Source organism: Balaenoptera ricei, chromosome 3 (genome assembly GCF_028023285.1).
Source record: "Balaenoptera ricei isolate mBalRic1 chromosome 3, mBalRic1.hap2, whole genome shotgun sequence".
Classification (NCBI taxonomy): Eukaryota; Metazoa; Chordata; class Mammalia; order Artiodactyla; family Balaenopteridae; genus Balaenoptera; species Balaenoptera ricei.
The window spans coordinates 61572474-61591620 of record NC_082641.1 but is presented as its reverse complement, the minus strand read 5'-3'; the positions used below and the strand labels follow the sequence as shown (position 1 = coordinate 61591620).

Sequence of the window (19147 nt, the reverse complement as noted above, 5' to 3'; positions counted from 1 at the left end):
GTAACATATTTAAAAAACCCTAGCATAGTACCTGATACCATCCACTCACTTAGCCCTTGACTAAAATAAGTGGGGAACACTTTTGCATTTAAGTTTTGTTTTTCTGATCTTACATTATTATTATAAGAAAAGAGCACAGTAATTTTGAAAATGACTGAAATGGCTGTGTTTTTCTAGGTTTTTTTAACATGTGGGGATTTGGAAGAGTAAATAAACAAGCCAGCCACCCTGTTAAAAAACAACAAGAAAATGGCACTTCATGTTCACTAGAGCTTATTGGAGATTTAATTGGACACTCATCATCTGTGGAGGTATTATTTTTAATAGTAGTCATATAAATGTCCAGGGAATTCCTGCTTTTTGCATCTCACTGCTCTTCTTTCATTTGGTCTCGTAAAGACCTAAACTTTCTCTTATCTGTAGGTTTTTGTGGAATCTAAACATGGAATGGGATAGGTTACATAGTATGTGCCATTAGGATCTCCCTTTACAGAGAAATGATTTGAAGAAGGAATGTCTTGCTTCTAAAAAATGGCTTAATTACTATTACTTATGAGATGTAGGTAGATAGCTGACAATAAGGACGGTGTGAATAATGTTGAATATATAACAGTAGTAAATAGAGGGTACATGGAGGGTTGTGCTTATGTATGTAGAGGTAAAGCCTTATAGAATCTAATTCCAGGGAACTTTATCAAATTTATGAACAGAGTACTGTTTTTACCTTCCTTTGGAGGATAATAATTTGTTAGCTTTAGTAAAACCCAGTGTCTTGATTGTCATTGTGCATATATGAAAATAATAGTTGAGAATTATAGGATAGGATGCATAAAGTTCTAACTTGTTATAAATATATTCAAATACTTTAATATTTACTATAGGCATTATTGCCTGTAATGAAGAAGGAATAAGACCAGTCGAGGTAAAGAGATGATTGGAACTGGTAACAGTATAAATAGAGCCCTAAGTAATGAATTTTTTTTTTTATTCCTCCCCTGCTCCCTCCCTTCCTTCCCCCCTCCCTCCCTTCCTTCCCCCCTCCCTCTGTGCTGGCCTTAGTTGCGGCATTCGGGAATCTTTGTTGTGGCATACGGGCTCCTAGTTTTAGTATGCAGGATCTAGTTCCCATGTGCTGCAGGCCCCCTGCATTGGGAGCATGGAGTCTTAACCACTGGGTCACCAGGGAAGTCCCATGAGTTTCTTAAATTGTTCTTCCCTGTTTCATAGCCAGGGAGGAACAAATTGTTTTTCATTTGGAAGTGCATTTATGCTTAGAAGCAACAGCACAAAACTTGTTATTAGCATTTCCTGTATTTCAGGCACTATACTAGACACTGGCGTTTACAAAGAGATATAATATAAAAATATTATGGTCCTGAATATGAGCTGAACCTTGATGCATAGGTAGGATTAAGATAGTCTTATGACCATAAGCTCCCTGATTTTGGGTACTCATGTCTTACTCATTTTTGCCTTCCTCTACCAGGTAGCCCAGTTGTTTTCATTTTGTTTTTTAACTTTGGGAATTGTGCAGATGGAATGTCGTAGACAGGAGGGCAAAGATAGAATCTACTTGGTGGCAAGGAGCAGGTTGGCTAGGCTGGAGGACTGTGTTCCAATGAATGGACACAGTAGGAGATAAAGCTGGGAAAGTAGTTTGGGGTCAGATTACTGAATGTAAGGCTAAGGAGTTTGGACTTTTTAAAAAAATTCATACATACATACATACATAAATAAAAAGTTTATTTATTTTGGCTGTGTTGGGTCTTTGCGCACGGGCTTTCCCTAGTTGCGGCGAGTGGGGGCTACTCTTCATTGCGGTGCGTGGGCTTCTCATTGTGGTAGCTTCTCGTTGTGGAGCACGGGCTCTAGGCGCACTGGCTTCAGTAGTTGTGGCTCACGGGCTTAGTTGCTCCACGGCATGTGGTATCTTCTCGGACCAGGGCTTGAACCTGTTTCCCCTGCATTGGCACGTGGATTCTTAACCACTGCACCACCAGGGAAGTCCCTGGACTCTATGTTTTAAATAGTAGGAACCTATGAAAGGTTTTTAAATGGTGTGGCACATTTGTCATTGTATGGAGGTGTTTGATTGATTCTTAGAAATTTTCCTGAGTGGAAGTGTTGACATTTAATTACTTTTTAAAAGTATCTCTGGCTTCACTGAGAAAATCTTGGCTCTTGCTTGAATTTTCTTGTTCCTTTTTTCTTTTGATCCTTAGTCTCTCTCTAAGCCTAGTCCTATCTACCTGTATTTATTGAATTCTAACTAACTTTTCCATCTCCTGAGAAATTTTGCTCTGCTACGTCTCCACCCCTCACTCTTACATCATCAGCTGAGCCCTTCTCCCGCTATCTTCAGAAATGTATGAGTTATTTCTTAGAAAACTCGCATCCTATTTTCCTATTACTCTCCTTTATTTCACTCTTTCCCTCAAAGAGCTCATCCTTTTCATAGTTTCATTTATCTCCTCTCTAATACCAGCTCTCTACTCCATAGGATGCATGCTGCCTTCTCATCAACATTCCATTTTCCTGTTCTTACCTTCCAGCCTGTTCCTTAACTGGGCATGACCTTCCTTTTATTTGGAGAGTTTTATGTTTTTGACGCTTTCTCTGACAATTTCATTCATTATTGATCTATGCCTCCTTTTTCTGCATTTCTGTGGCAAATCATAGCCTGAACTATGTTATTTAGTACCTGATTACATCATCTTTAATTGGTACCCTTATTGTTTCAACTATGATTTGGTTTTCACAACTGAATTAGAACCTTCTTGAGGGTAGGGACCATAAGCATATAGATGACACCCAGTAAATGCTTAAAAGGATTGATTATGTATGTCTCTGTTTTAGAGAGCTAAAGCCATTGTTTATCTATCTTGGAGAATTTGGAATTCAGACATTTTATTGGTGGCCATTTTTGCATAAATAAGAAGGCCAGTAAAAATGATTACGTAAAGCAGGTTTGTTGGGACTTCTCCTGACAAAAAACTTAAAACCAATACTTGAGGAATTAGATAATGGTAAAATTTAGACGATACTTTGGGAATTCATGTACTTTACAAAAATAGCTGTTATAGTTCTGTAGTTGAGTAGTATTTACAAAGTTCTGATATTTAAAATACTAGATATTGGTCTAGCATTTGTATGTGATTATCACTCACACTTAAAAATAACATTTCTCATGAAAGATACAGAGTTTTACAGTCAGATCCAAAGACGTCTCCAAGGTACACATTTTAACAAGCACCTGTCTTAATCTAGTTAGTATTAGCCTCTTCTCCTTGAAGTTCCTATAATCAGTAATTAAAAAATTTTTTTACAGATGTTTCTGTACTTCGAAGATCATGGACTAGTGACATGTTCTGCTGATCATCTCATTATTTTGTGGAAAAATGGAGAACGAGAATCTGGATTGCGCAGCTTAAAGTTATTTCAAAAATTAGAGGAGAATGGTGACTTATATCTTGCTGTCTAGTTTAAGGAATTTGAACACCTGTGCATGAACCTTGAACAGCAAATATAGGGGTAATACTCTGAAAACCATTACCATATTAATCACTTAAATTTTGTAATATTTTTTTTCTTGTTACTCCATAAAATTCCAATTGTTTGTTTGAATTCTTTTTTCTGGGGCTGCAAACCAGCAACAAGTTGCTTCTCAGGTATTAGTACAGTCACCAAAGAATATAGCACAAGTTTTTCATTTGACTTTTCACATAGCAGTTACCTGAAACCATTGAAGGAATGGGTCTAATTTCAGCAGTGAATTTTCAGAAAGTGAAGTTTTCAGAGTTCATCACATATACCTGTTGAAGCAGAATTAAATTATACCACAGTGTCCTCACAGAGATAAATTTTTTATGCTCTGAAAAAAATTCTACACCAGAAATTATATGAGCTTATGTTTAATGAGGAGAAGAGTAGTTGGAGCCTCTCACTCTCTTTAATGTAATTATATTGCCTCTAACTAAATTTTTATTCATCACCAGGGATTAGATTTTTAAAATATTACATGTAATTTCTTTCATTTAGCCTTTTTGGATTTTGAAATACCTGACTGACTGTTCTCCAGAGTTAATATTTTAACTATACCTGTCATTCTTTTAAAGATTTATTCAAGGAACCTACTTTATGGAAATAAATATACATGATCATTATAGACGATATTTTGGGAGAAAAATGAAAAATCCAGTGAAGAGTAAATAGGTAGGATGTAGCATATCTTGAATTTAAACCCTGAGATATCCAGAAAAACTGATGCCTCCCTGTAGGAAATGAAGATTCCCTAATAATTGTACTTTGTGCTGCTATTGAAGTGGTGAGTGCTGTGTTTTAAGCTTCTTAATTTGAACCTAGACCCTGGGAGGAGGTAGGTAGAAATAGAAATAACAGTATTTTTTATTTTTTGGTTTTCTTTAGAGCTGGTTTGATGATTAAGAATTCTTGTGATAAATTTAAATATATCCTTTCTCCTACAAATCCCCCTGGTCTTTAGTAACTCTCAATTTTCTAAACATGAAGCAAACCTGAATCTCTCACTGTTTTAACTACAGCTTTTTTTTTTTGGTGCCAACTAATTTGTTTAAATCATTTTTTTTTTTAAATTCTAGCTACTAGAATCCCTATATAAACTCAAATCAGGAGGAATCTTCTTATTAGGGTGTATTTTTCCCCCTAGCCTGAACAGCTATTGACTAGATTCTTGGTAATAGACCAGCAGCTGCCCCTCATATATGCCAGAGATGAGAGCTAGATCAGTAAAGTTACAGTGTTTTCAAAGTGCCTGATTCATCTTACCATTGGCTCAAATATGAAGTGTTTGAGCCAGGCATCACTTACTTATGAGTTTCTTGCAGACCACTGAGATTTAATCATCTTCATCACCCCATCAGCCTTAGAACACTCTTTCTCCCTTTTGGTACTAAAGAATAAAAATTAAAAAGTGTTCCATACATTAAAAAATGGGTGGGTTTAATTGTGGAGTTAATCTTAAACTGCTGATGAAAGAATCGTATTGAAGTAAACACCAGGTGGCTGATGTGTCAGAGGACTAATCCTCCTCAAAGAACACTTTCTGGATTTATTTGTTCATCACACACACCCTAATGGAATCTTTGTAAATTGTTGTTTTCACTAGTTTTACCTTTGACAGTTGTTGTTTCCTCAACTGCCTACAAAGTCTGGAAGAGCTATGGTCATCTATGCCAGACCAGTGCCATAATGTTATAAATAAGGAAGCTGAAGCCCAGTCAGGTAAGGCCTTCCAGTTAGTTAGCTCAATTCTCATTAGCATCAGTGAATGAATTTAAAAACAGAAATTGAACATGACTGGAATGAGAAAGAAGGGTTGTATGATTACCCCTTGAGCAAAACCAGATAATGTTCATAGTAATTGTTTCTGTTTTAATTCACAATGAAAATACACCTTTATGGAGATATATAATAAAATTTATGTAACCTCCATTATATAATAGAAGAATGTGAATAGAAAAATTAGCACTGCCTTTTAGCCAACAGATTGTTGTTATCGTGGCATATTTGAGCAGTCATACTGAGGCACCTCTAAACTTTCATCCTGAAATTGGAACCTGGGTAGGATTCCTAAACCAGGCAGACATGCATTTTGGTCTGAGTGCATCAGATTATTGATCAGAGTCATTTTTAGGCTTTTAATTTTCCTCCATAGATGGACTTTCTCCTATTACCAGCTAGCTTTTTCTTTGGAGATTCTACTATTAGGTCATGAGTTTTAAAGTTTTCTTGAATTGTATAAGATATTCAATGAATTATAAAAGGAATTCAAAGATTCTTAACTGCTTTTTTTCCTAATTTGTTCTGGATTAGTATGTAATAGTCTATTCACGTGAATGATACAAACCACAGGTGAGTTGGGGGAGCAAATAGTACTGAAAGTACCACTGTGAGTCCCTCTGTTATTAAAATCTAGAGGAAAGCCTCCAACCCATTCATGGGACCTTGATGGTTTTTGCTTTCATGAATGCCCTAAGGTCAGAGATGGAGTAAAACAGTGAGATGGGAAAATCTAGCAGGGACTCAGACTTGATGATGGCTGCTCACTAGTTGTATGCAGACTGCTGCAAAAAGTTAGAAGAATTAGAAGAATACAGCTATAACTGAGGTTGATAAATATTATGTGCATTTTTTCCATTTCCCTAGCTTAGCTTTCAGTGCTGTTATATTTGCAGCACCAGAAGTAATACTATGCAGGGGGCCTTGTCATTTTTATTTAAAAATACCCTTATTACCTCATTCTCTGGCTTACCCACATAACACAATCAAGAGCCTAAACTTGAGGGACATTGTATTTATCTTTCTCAAGTTGAGTGTGTTCTGATTAATAGATGAGGCTTGTTCTTTGCCCACAAGATTAACCAGTCCTAACTCTGAAGGCAAGCATATTTTAAAATCTTAAATTGGAAGTAAAGAATAGCCTAATTAAATTATAGGGTTATTCTGGTCCTGGTAACAGTGTTTTATAACTAACTAACTTCTGGTTAAGTAGTAGTAGTAATGTGACTTCTCTCTAGATTAGATCATGTTATATTTTCCTAAATTAATAGGGTTCCCCTCAACACAGACTTATGCTCAGTATGAGAGACAATTATAATAGTTTATACTCACTCATCTGATACACATACCATCTGAAAGACTATTTGGAGGAAAGCACTATTTAGTTAGCAACTCAGTAGAAGATTACACCATAGTAGATTACACTGATAAAGAGCAGAGCTATGCTGAAGCTTTAGTACCTGGCAGTGTTAATATGAAATTAATTTGAAATTATACTGAGTCAGCTCTAACAAACATTCACATTGAAAAATGTCAGACATCTGATGAATGTCACTTACCAAATGGAACCAAAAGCGAGACGGTCAAGAAAAGATTGTCGTTGCCTCAGGCAAGCTTCTGAAGCCTAGGCAAATTATTTAGCTCCTTAAAATGGGATTCTGACATCCTGAATTTAATGTGTTCTGAAAACAAAGCGTGTGACTCATGAAATAAAGAACACTAAACCGAAATATTGAAATTATGAAAAATTTAGGCCAAAGAGGTAAAATAAAAACAGCTGTTAGGAATGAAAAATGGCTGTAGGAATTTAGTTACAAGTACTTCACAAAAACATTTTCATCACATTTACATAGTGCAGCATTACAATACAAAGCTAGCTGCTGTCCTGACCAAGCAAGTTCTCTTACCATCTAACAAAAATAATTTAGGTACATTTCGTTGCATGGAATTGTCATATATGTTTCCATTTGTTGGTACAAAACATAGAAAAAAACATTGGCATGTTTTGTAGTGATAAGTAATTTTTTCCCCCATGTACTAGTTCCAAGTGTTCTGCATTCCAATTTTCATTTGAAAAAAGTAACTAACTACTGGGTCAGTTAATTTAGTCTGTTTGTTTATACCTCTTAGAAATGCAGCATGAAGTACAGAGAATTTGAAAGAAAAACAAAGATTTTGTTTACGGAATCTCTATAATACATAGAGAAGGGCTGGCTGGTAAAAGAGAAAAGAAAATCTCAAGTCTGACTTCATGTAGACCACAGAAAGTTGTGAAAAGAGCTGTATAAAAATATGCACTTGTGCTTTAGAAGCTTTTAGCATACAATTAATAGCTTAAAATAGTATTTACTGCTTCCCCATATGCTATTTTCTGATATATTTACACACCTTGCAATCTTTTTTTTCATCATTAAAGCAAAATGGCATGATCTTAAATATAGATAGGTTAAAAACATCTGAACCTTAAAACTTCCTCTGTCTCCTCAGTACTCGGCACAACGTGTACTCCATGGACTTAAACCCAGAAAATTTAGATTGCTTTAATAAAAATTTTAAACAGCAAATGTATATAAATTTTTTTTTTTTAAAAAAAGCTTGTCCAAGGGCATTCAGATTAATGGCTTGTATATAATACCTACTATAGTGCCTTGTAACTGCCTCTGTAAACCAAAAATAAAGGGAAAAAGCTCTTGGATTCCCCCCAGACAAGATGTCACTTCCTTCCCCATCATGGTTGGCTTTCTGTTAAGATGAATCCCTTTTGTAGGAGAGAGGACTACACAGGCTGCTGATACCAGTCTAGAGAAGGCACTCAACCAGGCCAAGACAGACTGTGTTCTAACTTGGGTGTTACACCGTTGATCAGAACCACCTAGCCATGGAGGCTCTGAAGCTAACTAGTTTATCAGCAGTTTGGTCCTAGTTGTTTTGCTCACTTTATATGGGTTTTTTTTCTTATTCTTATGAACCTTTTAGATTGATGATGCTCTTGAGGAAAGTAGTCAAGCTAAACAGTGATGGTGACTTTCATGGTAAAAGATGAGCTAAACCACTAGCCTAAGCTACATGGTCCATCATCCACAGAGATGGTGGGCTCATGGGCACCAAGTTTTTGCTGCATGTCTCCTGCTAGTTACAGTGAATCAGCTGCAGGGTTTGATGAGGGCAGACAGGATGACAGCAGGGCAAAGGATTTTGCCATGTGTTTGTTCTGTCACTAAGTGATTGTTCAAAAGAACATATATTTTTCTTCATGGAACATAATTTTCTAAAAATGAAATTTGGGAAGTTGAATGATTCAAAGTCAGATATTAAACATTAGCTCCTTAACCTACACCTGTCATTTTCATTATGAAGGAAAGCCTCTTGTTTACACTACTGTGATTCACAGTGCCCTTTGTAGATCAAGAGGTCACCTTCTCTGTCTTGGCTTTAGCTGTCAGATGGAAGCCTCAGACTTTTGCACTTTAGGTCATCTAACGTCTTCCAGTGTTTGTAGTTATCGGCCAAATGTTGCATCAGGGTTGGCAGGTGTGCAAAGGCTGCAAGGATATAAGAGAATAAAAAGAAGCCTGTTAAGTTAGATTCCAGGAGCATTTATAAGGTTGGGGCTCTGTGGGACAAATTTGGGATCAGAACTGGAGGAGAGGTACCCTAGGTTAGGCCTAAGGTGAACACAGAAGCATGAGAAGGATGAGTTACTAAACACTGGTTTCTGAAATATGAACAGGTCCTTTTAACTAAAAATTGATAACAAAAGATCAGAAAGAGAAATCAAAGAAACAATGCCATTTACCATCACATCAAAAAGAATAAAACACCTTGGAATAAACCTACCTAAGGAGGCAAAAAACCTGTACTCTGAAAACTACAAGATGTTGATGAAAGAAATCAAAGATGACACAAACACATGGAAGGATACCATGTTCTTGGATTGGAAGAATCAATATTGTGAAAATGACTATACCACCCAAGGCAATCTACAGATTCAGTGCAATCCCTATCAAGATACCAATGACATTTTTCACAGAACTAGAATGAAAATTTTTTTAATTTGTAAGGAAACACAAAAGACCCTGAATAGCTAAAGCAATCCTGAGGAAGAAAATCAGAGCTGGAGGAATCAGGCTCCCCTGGCTTCAGACTATACTTCAAAGCTACAGTAGTCAAAATGGTATGGTACTGGCACAAAAACAGAAGTATAGATTAATGGAACAGGACAGAAAGCCCAGAAATAAACCCATGCATCTATGGTCAATTAATCTACGACAAAGGAAGCAAGAATGTACAATGGAGAAAAGACAGTCTCTTCAATAAGTGGTGCTGGGGAAACTGGACAACTACATGTAAAAGAATGAAACTAGAACATTCTGTAACACCAATAAACTCAAAATGGATTGAAGACCTAAATGTAAGGCTGGCTACTATAAAACTCTTAGAGGAAAACATAGACAGGACACTCTTCACCATAAATTGCAGCAGTATCTTTGCATCCACCTTGTACCTAGAGTAATGAAAATAAAAACAAAAATAAACAAATGGGACCTAATTAAACTTAAAAGCTTTTGCACAGCAAAGGAAACCATAGACAAAACGAAAATACAACCCATAGAATGGGAGAAAATATTTGCAAACGAAGCAACCAACAAGGGATTAATCTCAAAAATATACCAATAGTTCATGCAGCTCTGTATCAAAAAAAAAAAAAAAAATCAAAAAACGGGCAGAAGATCTAAATAGACATTTCTCCAAAGAAGACATACAGATGGCCAAGAAGCACATGAAAAGATGCTCAACGTCACTCAATGAGAAATGCAAATCAGAACCACAATGAGGTATCACCTCACACCAGTCAGAATGGCCATCATTAAAAAGTCTACAAATAACAAATGCTGGAGAGGGTGTAGAGAAAAGGGAACCCTCCTACACTGTTGATGGGAATGTAAATTGGTGCAGCCACTATGGAAAACGGTATGGAGGTTCCTTAAAAAACTAAGAATAGAGCTACCATATGACCCAGCAATCCCATTCTTAGGCATATACCCAGAGAAGACCATAATTCAAAAAGAGACATGCACCCCAATGTTCACTGCAGCACTCTTTACAGTAGCCAAGACATGGAAGCAACCTAAATGTCCGTTGACAGATGAATGGATGAAGAAGATGTGGTGTGTGTGTGTGTATATATATATATATATATATATATATACACACACACACACACACACACACACACACACAATGGAATATTACTCAGCCATGAAAAAGAGTGAGATAATGCCATTTGCAGCAACATGGATGGACCTAGAGATTATCATACTAAGTGAAGTAAGTCAGAAAGAGAAAGACAAATATCATATGATATCACTTGTATGTGGAATCTGAAAAAAAAGTGGATACAATTGAACTTATTTACAAAACAGAAATAGACTCACAGACTTTGAAAACAAATTTATGGTTACCAAAGGGGAAACACGGGGGAAGGAACAAATTAGGAGTTTGGGGTTAACATATATACACTACTATATATAGAATAGATAACAAGAATCTACTGTATAGCACAAGGAACTCTACTCAGTGTTCTGTAATAACCTATATGGGAAAAGGATCTGAAAAAGAATGGATATATGTATATGTATAACTGAATCACTTAGCTGTACACCTGAAAGTAACCCAACATTGTAAATCAACTATACTCCAATATTAAATTCAAAAAAATTAAAAAAGATCTCAAAAAAATGAAAAGCTGTTTATCAACTGATATTACAAAAAGAATCTGTGATTCAGAGTAGACTTAGTATATTTTATGTTCTCTCTAGAATTTCCTCCAATGATAGAATAAAACTCCTGTAAGCTTTGGAAACATGTCCTTGGAAGAGTTGAACACCTGTTTATCCAGTTACCAAACATCCACTGAGTCTTCCATACACATGGTTTGTGCTGAGGACACACAAAGTGTTCATGCACCCCCACCACACCTGGCCACAAGCAGCTGACTTTTTCTTTTAAGTTACATTTCGTTTACACCTTTAGGCCCAGCCTCTGTCATTAAAGGTAACCATCATAAAGTATAGCAAAATATTCTGTTTGTGGGTAACAAAACAGGAACTGTCTTACCATCCCAAGCATCAAACATGTCTGTTATGAAGTAGTCAATAAAGGAGATCTGGGACTTGGGGATGCTACAGGTATTCCGGTCAAACACTGGCATCACTACAGGTAGCCCCTGTCTCTTCTCTTCATCAGTCTGTAAGAAATAACACAGGGCTGTGGGGCACATAAGGAGCTGTCACAGTAACATCTAGGTTGTCAGAACCACTCTGTGAAAATGGGTCATAATCCAGTTGTATCTATGAAGGAATTGGCTTGGCAAGGTCCCGAGGCTTATATAAGACAACCACCTGATGAGCTACAGTGACTGGATTCAGGTCTTCTGACTCTCAAATGTGTTATGCTATCCTACAGCCCCTCCTGAAGCACTTATCTCAGGATTCATACCCCCTTTTCTGAGATCTGTTTTCATGATCGCAATGTCAAGACTATTTTCAAAGTAACACTAATAATACTAAGTGGCATTTATACTGAGGGTACAGGAGCAATGGTGTGTTTAAAACTGCTGACGCCTTAGCATGAATCAAAGAACTGGCACCAAGCTGTACAAATAGTCATTGTATTATTCACTGTCACATGCTTGCAGTTTAAAAAGAAAGCCAGTTTCACTTAAGAATGTCTTCATTAAAGTAGTAAGAATTATTAATCTTACTAAACTTGACCTTTGAAAATACGTGTTTTTAATATTGTGTGTGACAAAATCGGAAGTACATACAAAGCCCTTGTGCTGCACATCAATGTATTATGGTAGTCTGGATGAAAAGCAGTTAGGCAGTTGAGCTGAACTAGCTTCTTTTTTTCATGAAATAACTATGTTTTACTCAAAAGAATGACAAACTATGAGATTTTTCAGATTGGGGTATTGGTCATGCAATTCTCAAGATATGTGTAAATCTGAGTATTTTGCACATTAGAGTGTATGTTTATATGCATAAGGTCATAATTCACTGGGCTGAAATTGAGATCCACATTTACTGGTAGTATGCTGAGCCAGAGGCTGGCTGATCAGAGACGTCATTTGTAACCTGATTTTTAGGTCACATTGTCTTGTGAACATTAGTACTTTCCTTTCTGGGAAAAGGACACCTAAACAGGGAGATTACATTAAAGAACTTAAAAGTGGTTCTTTCCCGTTCCCCATTCACATACTTTGAGAATAACTAGGAGTAGGATTTTAAGTCTTCTCTGTGGGTCCTGGGAAGCCCCGTTAATGGCCTCCTACCAGTTTTTGGCTCAGCTTGCTCATTTCAGGTCAGTCGATTAGGCAGCCTTAAAATAGCCACTGCTGTTCAAGGAGTAGTTTGGGTTTTTTCCCCTCTCTTTCTGGCAAGCTCAGAACTGCTTGTCCTATTTTTCTCTGATTCATGGGCTCTCTTCCCATCCTTGAAAGCTGCACCTAACTTACTGGGTCCTTGGCTGGCCTTTGCCCCTGCCAACCCTTTTAGACATTATCAGCTATTCTTTTATCCTCATTCAGCGGTATGTTCCAGCCATATTGGCACACAACCCTCCCCCCCGCCCCCTGTCCCCAAATGCATTACTTGTAGCTACTTGTGACATGTTTGTCTTTTCTATCACAAATAATAAACATTAGTCCTTAGAGCCTCTTCTTTGAAAGTAGGCCTCTTTTAAATGGCATCTTGTGTTCTACTACGTTATTCTCCTTTAATTCCTCTTCACACTGCCAAAGTTGCTGTTTTCCTTATATAAAAATTCTGTTTTTCCTCCCTAATTTTGCTCATAACCCTTTGTACTCCCAGAATTCTCCCAGAATGTCCTTTCCCATTTCTAAATTTTGAAATCCTTCAGAAAAAACAAAAACAAAAATACCAGCTCTAACACCTTTTCCACAAAGCCCTTCTTTTATCTAGAAAAAAAACTCTTTCTGAACTCTTAGGACTTAACATATACCTCCTTTAGAAGTGTTTTCATTTGTTTTTAATTTACCAATGTATGGACCTGTTTATGTCTATCTCCCTACCCTACTGTATTATGAGCTACCCATGGGCAAAGATGTGTCTTATGTCTATGTTCCCCAGACTGCACCATGGAGATAATCTAGTGAATGAATGAAGGATTTCCCAGTTTTTGTGGAAATTCAGGATCTAAAAATTTGAGGATGAAAAGATACTTCCAAAGGCTCAGTTTATCCCCCTTCCCCTAGAGAGAGTTGAGTTAGTGACCAGCCACATCAGTTAGTCTCTTGAGGGACCAGATTTCTGTTCCAGGCAGGGGTGAGCCATTGCTTTCCAGGGAGGAGTCATTTATTTACTGTGACCCGGGTCCATTCCCAGAAGGGAGGTGGAGCTTCCCTAGAGAGGCAGCACACCTGTGCAAAGTACTCCTCGGAGATCCTTCCGGCCCATTCGATACATAGGTCCAGGGGGCGGCATGGATTGGCCACGTCAGCACACTTAATCATCATGCGCTTAATCAGGATTTGATTTTCAGGAAAGTTCTTCCCAATAGGGTTGCATTCACAGTCACTGCCTTCAATCTGGAAAACAGATGGTCACATCAGGGTTGTTTCAATATGATGGTGAAGCCCACAAGGGCCAGCTGACCAGATATTAGATGGCAGTCACCCAGGCAAACTTAGGCATGAGACTTGATGAAGGAGGTCTTCCCATCCTTAATTCCATATATGATACATTGATATATTCTTGGGGACGGGGAGCAGTCAAGCAATACAAACACATAGAGCTTAAAAGGTCGAAGTTCCTATCACCACCCATCCACAACCTCTCTTTCATCCTCTTCCCCATTGGTAGCTGCTACAAAGCAGGGATTTTGTTTTGTTTTGTTTTTAATAATTTGGTATGTAATCTTAAGGAAGAAGAGCTTTTCTCCCAGTTTTATCAGGAAATGTGTAAAAGCACGAATTCCACTTTTTAATACATTAAAGATGGGGAAATGCCACATACATGTGACCCTTCAATTATTTCTTGATTTCTTTCTACTTAATATGCCTGACAGCTCCCTCTCTCCTGTGACCTTCTGTCCCACCCCCAGTTACCCACCTCCTCCCACTTTGTTCTTTCTCTTAAGGTGTGTGTCCACTCATGCTTTCCATGCTGCTCTTCTGGCTGGGTGGTAGGGAGGGTGAGACATGTAAGTGTTGGGGGTACTAGGAGCAGAAAGTGGGCCAAGGCAGGAGCAGGTATATTCAGCCATGTTAAAAAGACTGGTTGTACACTAATACCTACCTAGTGATGGATGTCAGCGGTCCAGAGCCAAGTGGCCAGGTCTGTGAGTAGGCTTTTGTAAATGTGACAACAGGCCAATTACACAAAACCTAGAAGACTACGATTCCCTGATTTCAAAGATAGCATGGAACTGACTGTGTAAACATCTAATTAGCTCTCCAGAGCTCTGCCAAGCTGGAGGACTGTATGACATTTAAGGATTTTTTTGTTTTCTTTTGGAACTGGACCTATTTATTAAACCATCAATGGGCAGAATTATATTCTGAAGGTTGGTATTTTGATTACTTACCATTGGGAAGATACTGCTTGCTATAGTTACTGCGGTACATAAATCTCAACAGAGTTGGGGGCTTACTTGGATAGATGACCTTCCCAACTCTAAATTCTATGATTCTGTATAATTTCCCCCTCTTAAATCCCCAGATCCTTGCTCCCATAAGTCCTCTGTGGAAGGTGAGGGTCCTGGCATTGTGCTGTGGAATCCCTGGGGGATGGAGCAGAACACAGGTGAGGCGGACACTGTTCCTCCATCCAGGCTGGTCATGTGATGGGTCCTACACAGATAGTTTCCTTACTGATCATCACATTACATCTAAGACAGCCATTCCTCATTCATCCACATATGCAGCCCTCGTACAGTAATGAGTGAAAAGCTCTTCTAACTTTATGGGGCTATGAACAGCTTTACGGTATGAGAGGGCAGTTGATCTCATTTTAAACAGTAAGAGATGTGAACTTATGTCCATGTTCCTAAAACCCAAGTTTGTAGGGACCTTAAGGCAGGTCTAAGGTACATCAGTAAATTTTAAAAAGGAGAAAGACTTGTAGTTTTGTTTTCAACTAGTCACTCCCAATTTAACTTTCTGTAGTTTTTAGATACTGATAGGCTTTTAATGCAAATCAGCAGGATTATAGTTCTTTAAAACATCTAATTTTGAGGTCTCCCAAGAGCTCAAAGAACAAGAGAACTAGAAAGGCTCTGAATCCCCTAAAATGCCACCATTTATTCCAGTCTCTGCTGTCTGCAGGCTCCTTTCATCATAGACTTTGGGCCTACTTCCTTTTGTCACTGCTGGCTTTATCTCAGGGCCTTTCTTTCAAGGAGCTCAGAGTTGCTGTGGACACTCTCAATCTATTCTTGTCCTTAGGGAAAACAAGTGACCAGTACTTTCAGCCTTCTTTACCAACTCCAAGCAAATAACCATCTTGTATTCAAGATGCTTTGAGGCCAGAGTAGGCTCTAATGGAAATACATTCTGGTGTATCTTATTACATGGGAAATGCTTACCTCAGCTGCCATTGGCTTGTTGATGCTGTTCACAAATTTGTTCACATGTTCAAAGTGTTTTGTCATCTCTGTTGCTAAAACCATATCAATAATAGCCTGGCGCAGTGTTCGATAATGGTTCCTAAAATAACCAGAAGACAAAGCGTCTTGTTCACATCATGTCCCGAATTAGAACTGTTCTACCATTTCACCACACTTCCCACAATCTAGGAGGAAGCTAGGGGCACAGAGTTAATAAGTGAAGATCACAAAAAAGTTTACCTGCTTATCTTCCTACTAAGCCAGGACTTGGTGACACTATTCCATTTTCCCCAGTGACAGCTGACCTTCATATGATTTATGAGTATAAAAAAAAAAAGAAATAAGTGTCCCAAGGGCACTTATTTCACAAGGTGATTCCCTTCTACCTTTCCTTGGCAATATCAAAACAGTGAGGTGAAAGGAAATGACAAGTTCCTTCCCTACAAGGCTAGTACAGCAACCTGGTGAGCTGTCCCATGGCATTCAGCGCAGACACAGTGATTCTTGTTACAGAGAAGTGTCATTATTTCTTTTGATGATGGCATTGGAAGAAAGTTTTCCAAATAATGAGCAGTTCTCTAGATTGCAATTAGATAGAAGTTGTAATGGAAGGAGCAACAACCCTGCTCAAAATCACCCAGTTCCTATCATCTTTTTCTAACTTCAAGAGCCAGAATGGGGAACTGAAAAAAATTGAATAAAATTGGCTATTGGCAAGAATTCTTCCTATGAAAGTTTGAAAAACAATACTTGATACTGATGAAGCCTTCAGTTGAAGGGAAATAACTGGTCTCCATATTTTCTCAGGTTTCTGGAGACCAAACAGATAGGTTCAGGTTCATGCTGACAAGTGATCCTTGAGGCCTGAGTGAGCTCTGAGCTCCCTGTGTACTGCCCTTTCTCAGGGGGCTGCACTCCAGCCTGGCTGGTGCTACGTAGGAAATACTCATAGCTTGACGGCAGGGTGGTGGCTGGCGAGAGGAATTGCTCCTATCTGTTCACATTTGGCCAACTCACCAGAGGGGGAAACCTGCCCCACCCTGTGGACTCCAGGAGCTCTGCTGGGACCGTGGAACACTGTCTCCTCATGAGTTAGGATTTTAAGTGACCGAAAATTGAGCTGGGGAAAGATGGGTAAGGATACATTTTCCTCAGGTTACACCAAAGACAGGATGTCCTTTTGAGAGGATAAAAATATCTGCCATATTTGTTAGTAGTATAATCAATATTTATAGAGTGCTCTGCAGTGTATAAAACATTTTCATGAACTCACTGAAGACCAGATGGAGTTTAAAAAGATGAACAGTCTAAGCAGAGAATGGAGGAGGGCTGGCTGCACATCAAAGAAATCTATGTGGTCAACGTTTGTGTACATCTTTATGAAAATGTCCTTGCAGCACCTGTGAACATTTAGCAGGGAGTGCTCGCCTCGTGAAGCAGCTCAGGGTAAAGGCACGGCCGCCAAAGTAGGAGTGAGAGCAACGTAATGCCGGGAGGGAAACCCCAAAGAGGCCGCAGCTGCAGGAGGCTGGAGTCCTGGCCGCTGTTGGCCTTCCCTGAGGGCTTCGACCAGGCCCCGCAGGCTGCACAGCAGCTGAGCGCCACCCGCCTCACGGACCCTGTCCTGCCTCACGTCGCCAACCCAGTCGCCCTGTTGCCAGAATGAGCTGAATTCTGAAAATTGCTCAGCAGGACCAGGCATAGCACGGGCCTCTTCTCTTGTGGTTTCACTTGCCAGGACCACTATCTTGATAATTCTGAGCTCTTCTCACAAGTGTTCATCCAGGGGCATCTACCCCAGCCATGTGACTGACAGGGTCTTGGTGCTCCGGCCTGGTGTCAGGCCAGAGCCGCTGACGTGGGAGAGGCGAGTTCAGGAAACTGGACCACCAGAGACCTCCCAGCCCCACGTAGTATCAATCAGCGAGAGTTCTCTCAGAGATCTGCGTCTCAACGCTATGACCCAGTTCCACCCAACTGCCAGCAAGCTCTAGTGCTGGATGCCCCATGCCAAACAACTAGCGAGACAGGAACGCAACCCCACCCATTAGCAGAGAGGCTGCCTAAAATCATACTAAGTTCACAGACATCCCAAAACACACCATCGGATGCAGCCCTGCCCACCAGAAAGACAAGATCCAGCCCCACCCATCAGAACACAGGCACCAGTCCCCTCCACCAGGAAGCCTACACAAGCCACTGAACCAACCTCACCCACTGGGGGCAGACACCAAAAACAACAGGAACTATGAACCTGCAGCCTGCGCAAAGACCCCAAACACAGTAAGGTACACAAAATGAGCAGACAGAGAAATATGCAGCAGATGAAGGAGCAAGGTAAAAACCCACCAGACCAAACAAATGAAGAGGAAATAGGCAGTCTACCTGAAAAAGAATTCAGAGTAATGATAGTAAAGATGATCCAAAATCTGGGAAATAGAATGGAGAAAATACAAGAAATGTTTAACAAGGACCTAGAAGAACTAAAGAGCAGACAAACAACACAATAAATGAAATTTAAAATTCTCTAGAAGGAATCAATAGCAGAATAACTGAGGCAGAAGAACGGATAAGTGACCTGGAAGATAAAATAGTAGAAATAACTACTGCATAGCAGAATAAAGAAAAAAGAATGAAAAGAATTGAGGACAGTCTCAGAGACCTCTGGGACAACATTAAATGCACCAACATTCGAATTATAGGGGTCCCAGAAGAAGAAAAGAAACGGTCAGAGAAAATATTTGAAGAGATTATAGTTGGAAACTTCCCTAACATGGGAAAGGAAATAGTCAATCAAGTCCAGGAAGCACAGAGAATCCCACAGAGGATAAATCCAAGGAGAAACATATTAAACTATCAAAAATTAAATACAAAGAAAAAATGTTACAAGCAGCAAGGGAAAAGCAACAAATAACATACAAAGGAATCCCCATAAAGTTATCAGCTGATTTTTCAGTGGAAACTCTGCAGGCCAGAAGGAAGTGGCAGGATATACTTAAAGTGATGAAAGGGAAAAACCTACAACCAAGATTACTCTGCCCAACAAGGATCTCATTCAGATTCGACAGAGAAATTAAAACCTTTACAGACAAGCAAATTTAAGATAATTCAGCACCACCAAACCAGCTTTACAACAAATGCTAAAGGAACATCTCTTGGCAAGAAACACACGAGAAGGAAAAGACCTACGAAAACTAACCCAATA

General features: G+C 38.9%; 2 protein-coding genes across 12 annotated transcripts in view; one reads left to right on the top strand and one right to left on the bottom strand.

The window, feature by feature from the left end:
- WDR41 (WD repeat domain 41) overlaps positions 1-5819 on the top strand; it is a 47036-nt gene extending 41217 nt beyond the window's left edge. Inside the window, exons 12-13 of the mRNA XM_059916612.1 lie at positions 178-311; positions 3329-5819. Coding sequence (XP_059772595.1) covers positions 178-311; positions 3329-3481 — 287 coding nt within the window. The 3' untranslated portion in view covers positions 3482-5819. The remainder of the gene's footprint in view (positions 1-177; positions 312-3328) is intronic.
- PDE8B (phosphodiesterase 8B) overlaps positions 1727-19147 on the bottom strand; it is a 383095-nt gene continuing 365674 nt past the window's right edge. For 9 of the 11 annotated variants that reach the window (XM_059916606.1, XM_059916610.1, XM_059916608.1 and 6 more), the window contains 4 exons: positions 15922-16042; positions 13757-13924; positions 11434-11563; positions 7049-8858 (listed from right to left, as the gene is read on the bottom strand). In XM_059916606.1, the coding sequence (XP_059772589.1) occupies positions 8749-8858; positions 11434-11563; positions 13757-13924; positions 15922-16042 (529 nt within the window). In that variant the 3' untranslated portion in view covers positions 7049-8748. Of the gene's footprint in view, positions 1962-3733; positions 3813-6875; positions 6999-7048; positions 8859-11433; positions 11584-13756; positions 13925-15921; positions 16043-19147 lie in introns of those variants that run through there. The other 2 variants (XR_009502334.1, XM_059916604.1) reach the window with 2 other exon arrangements.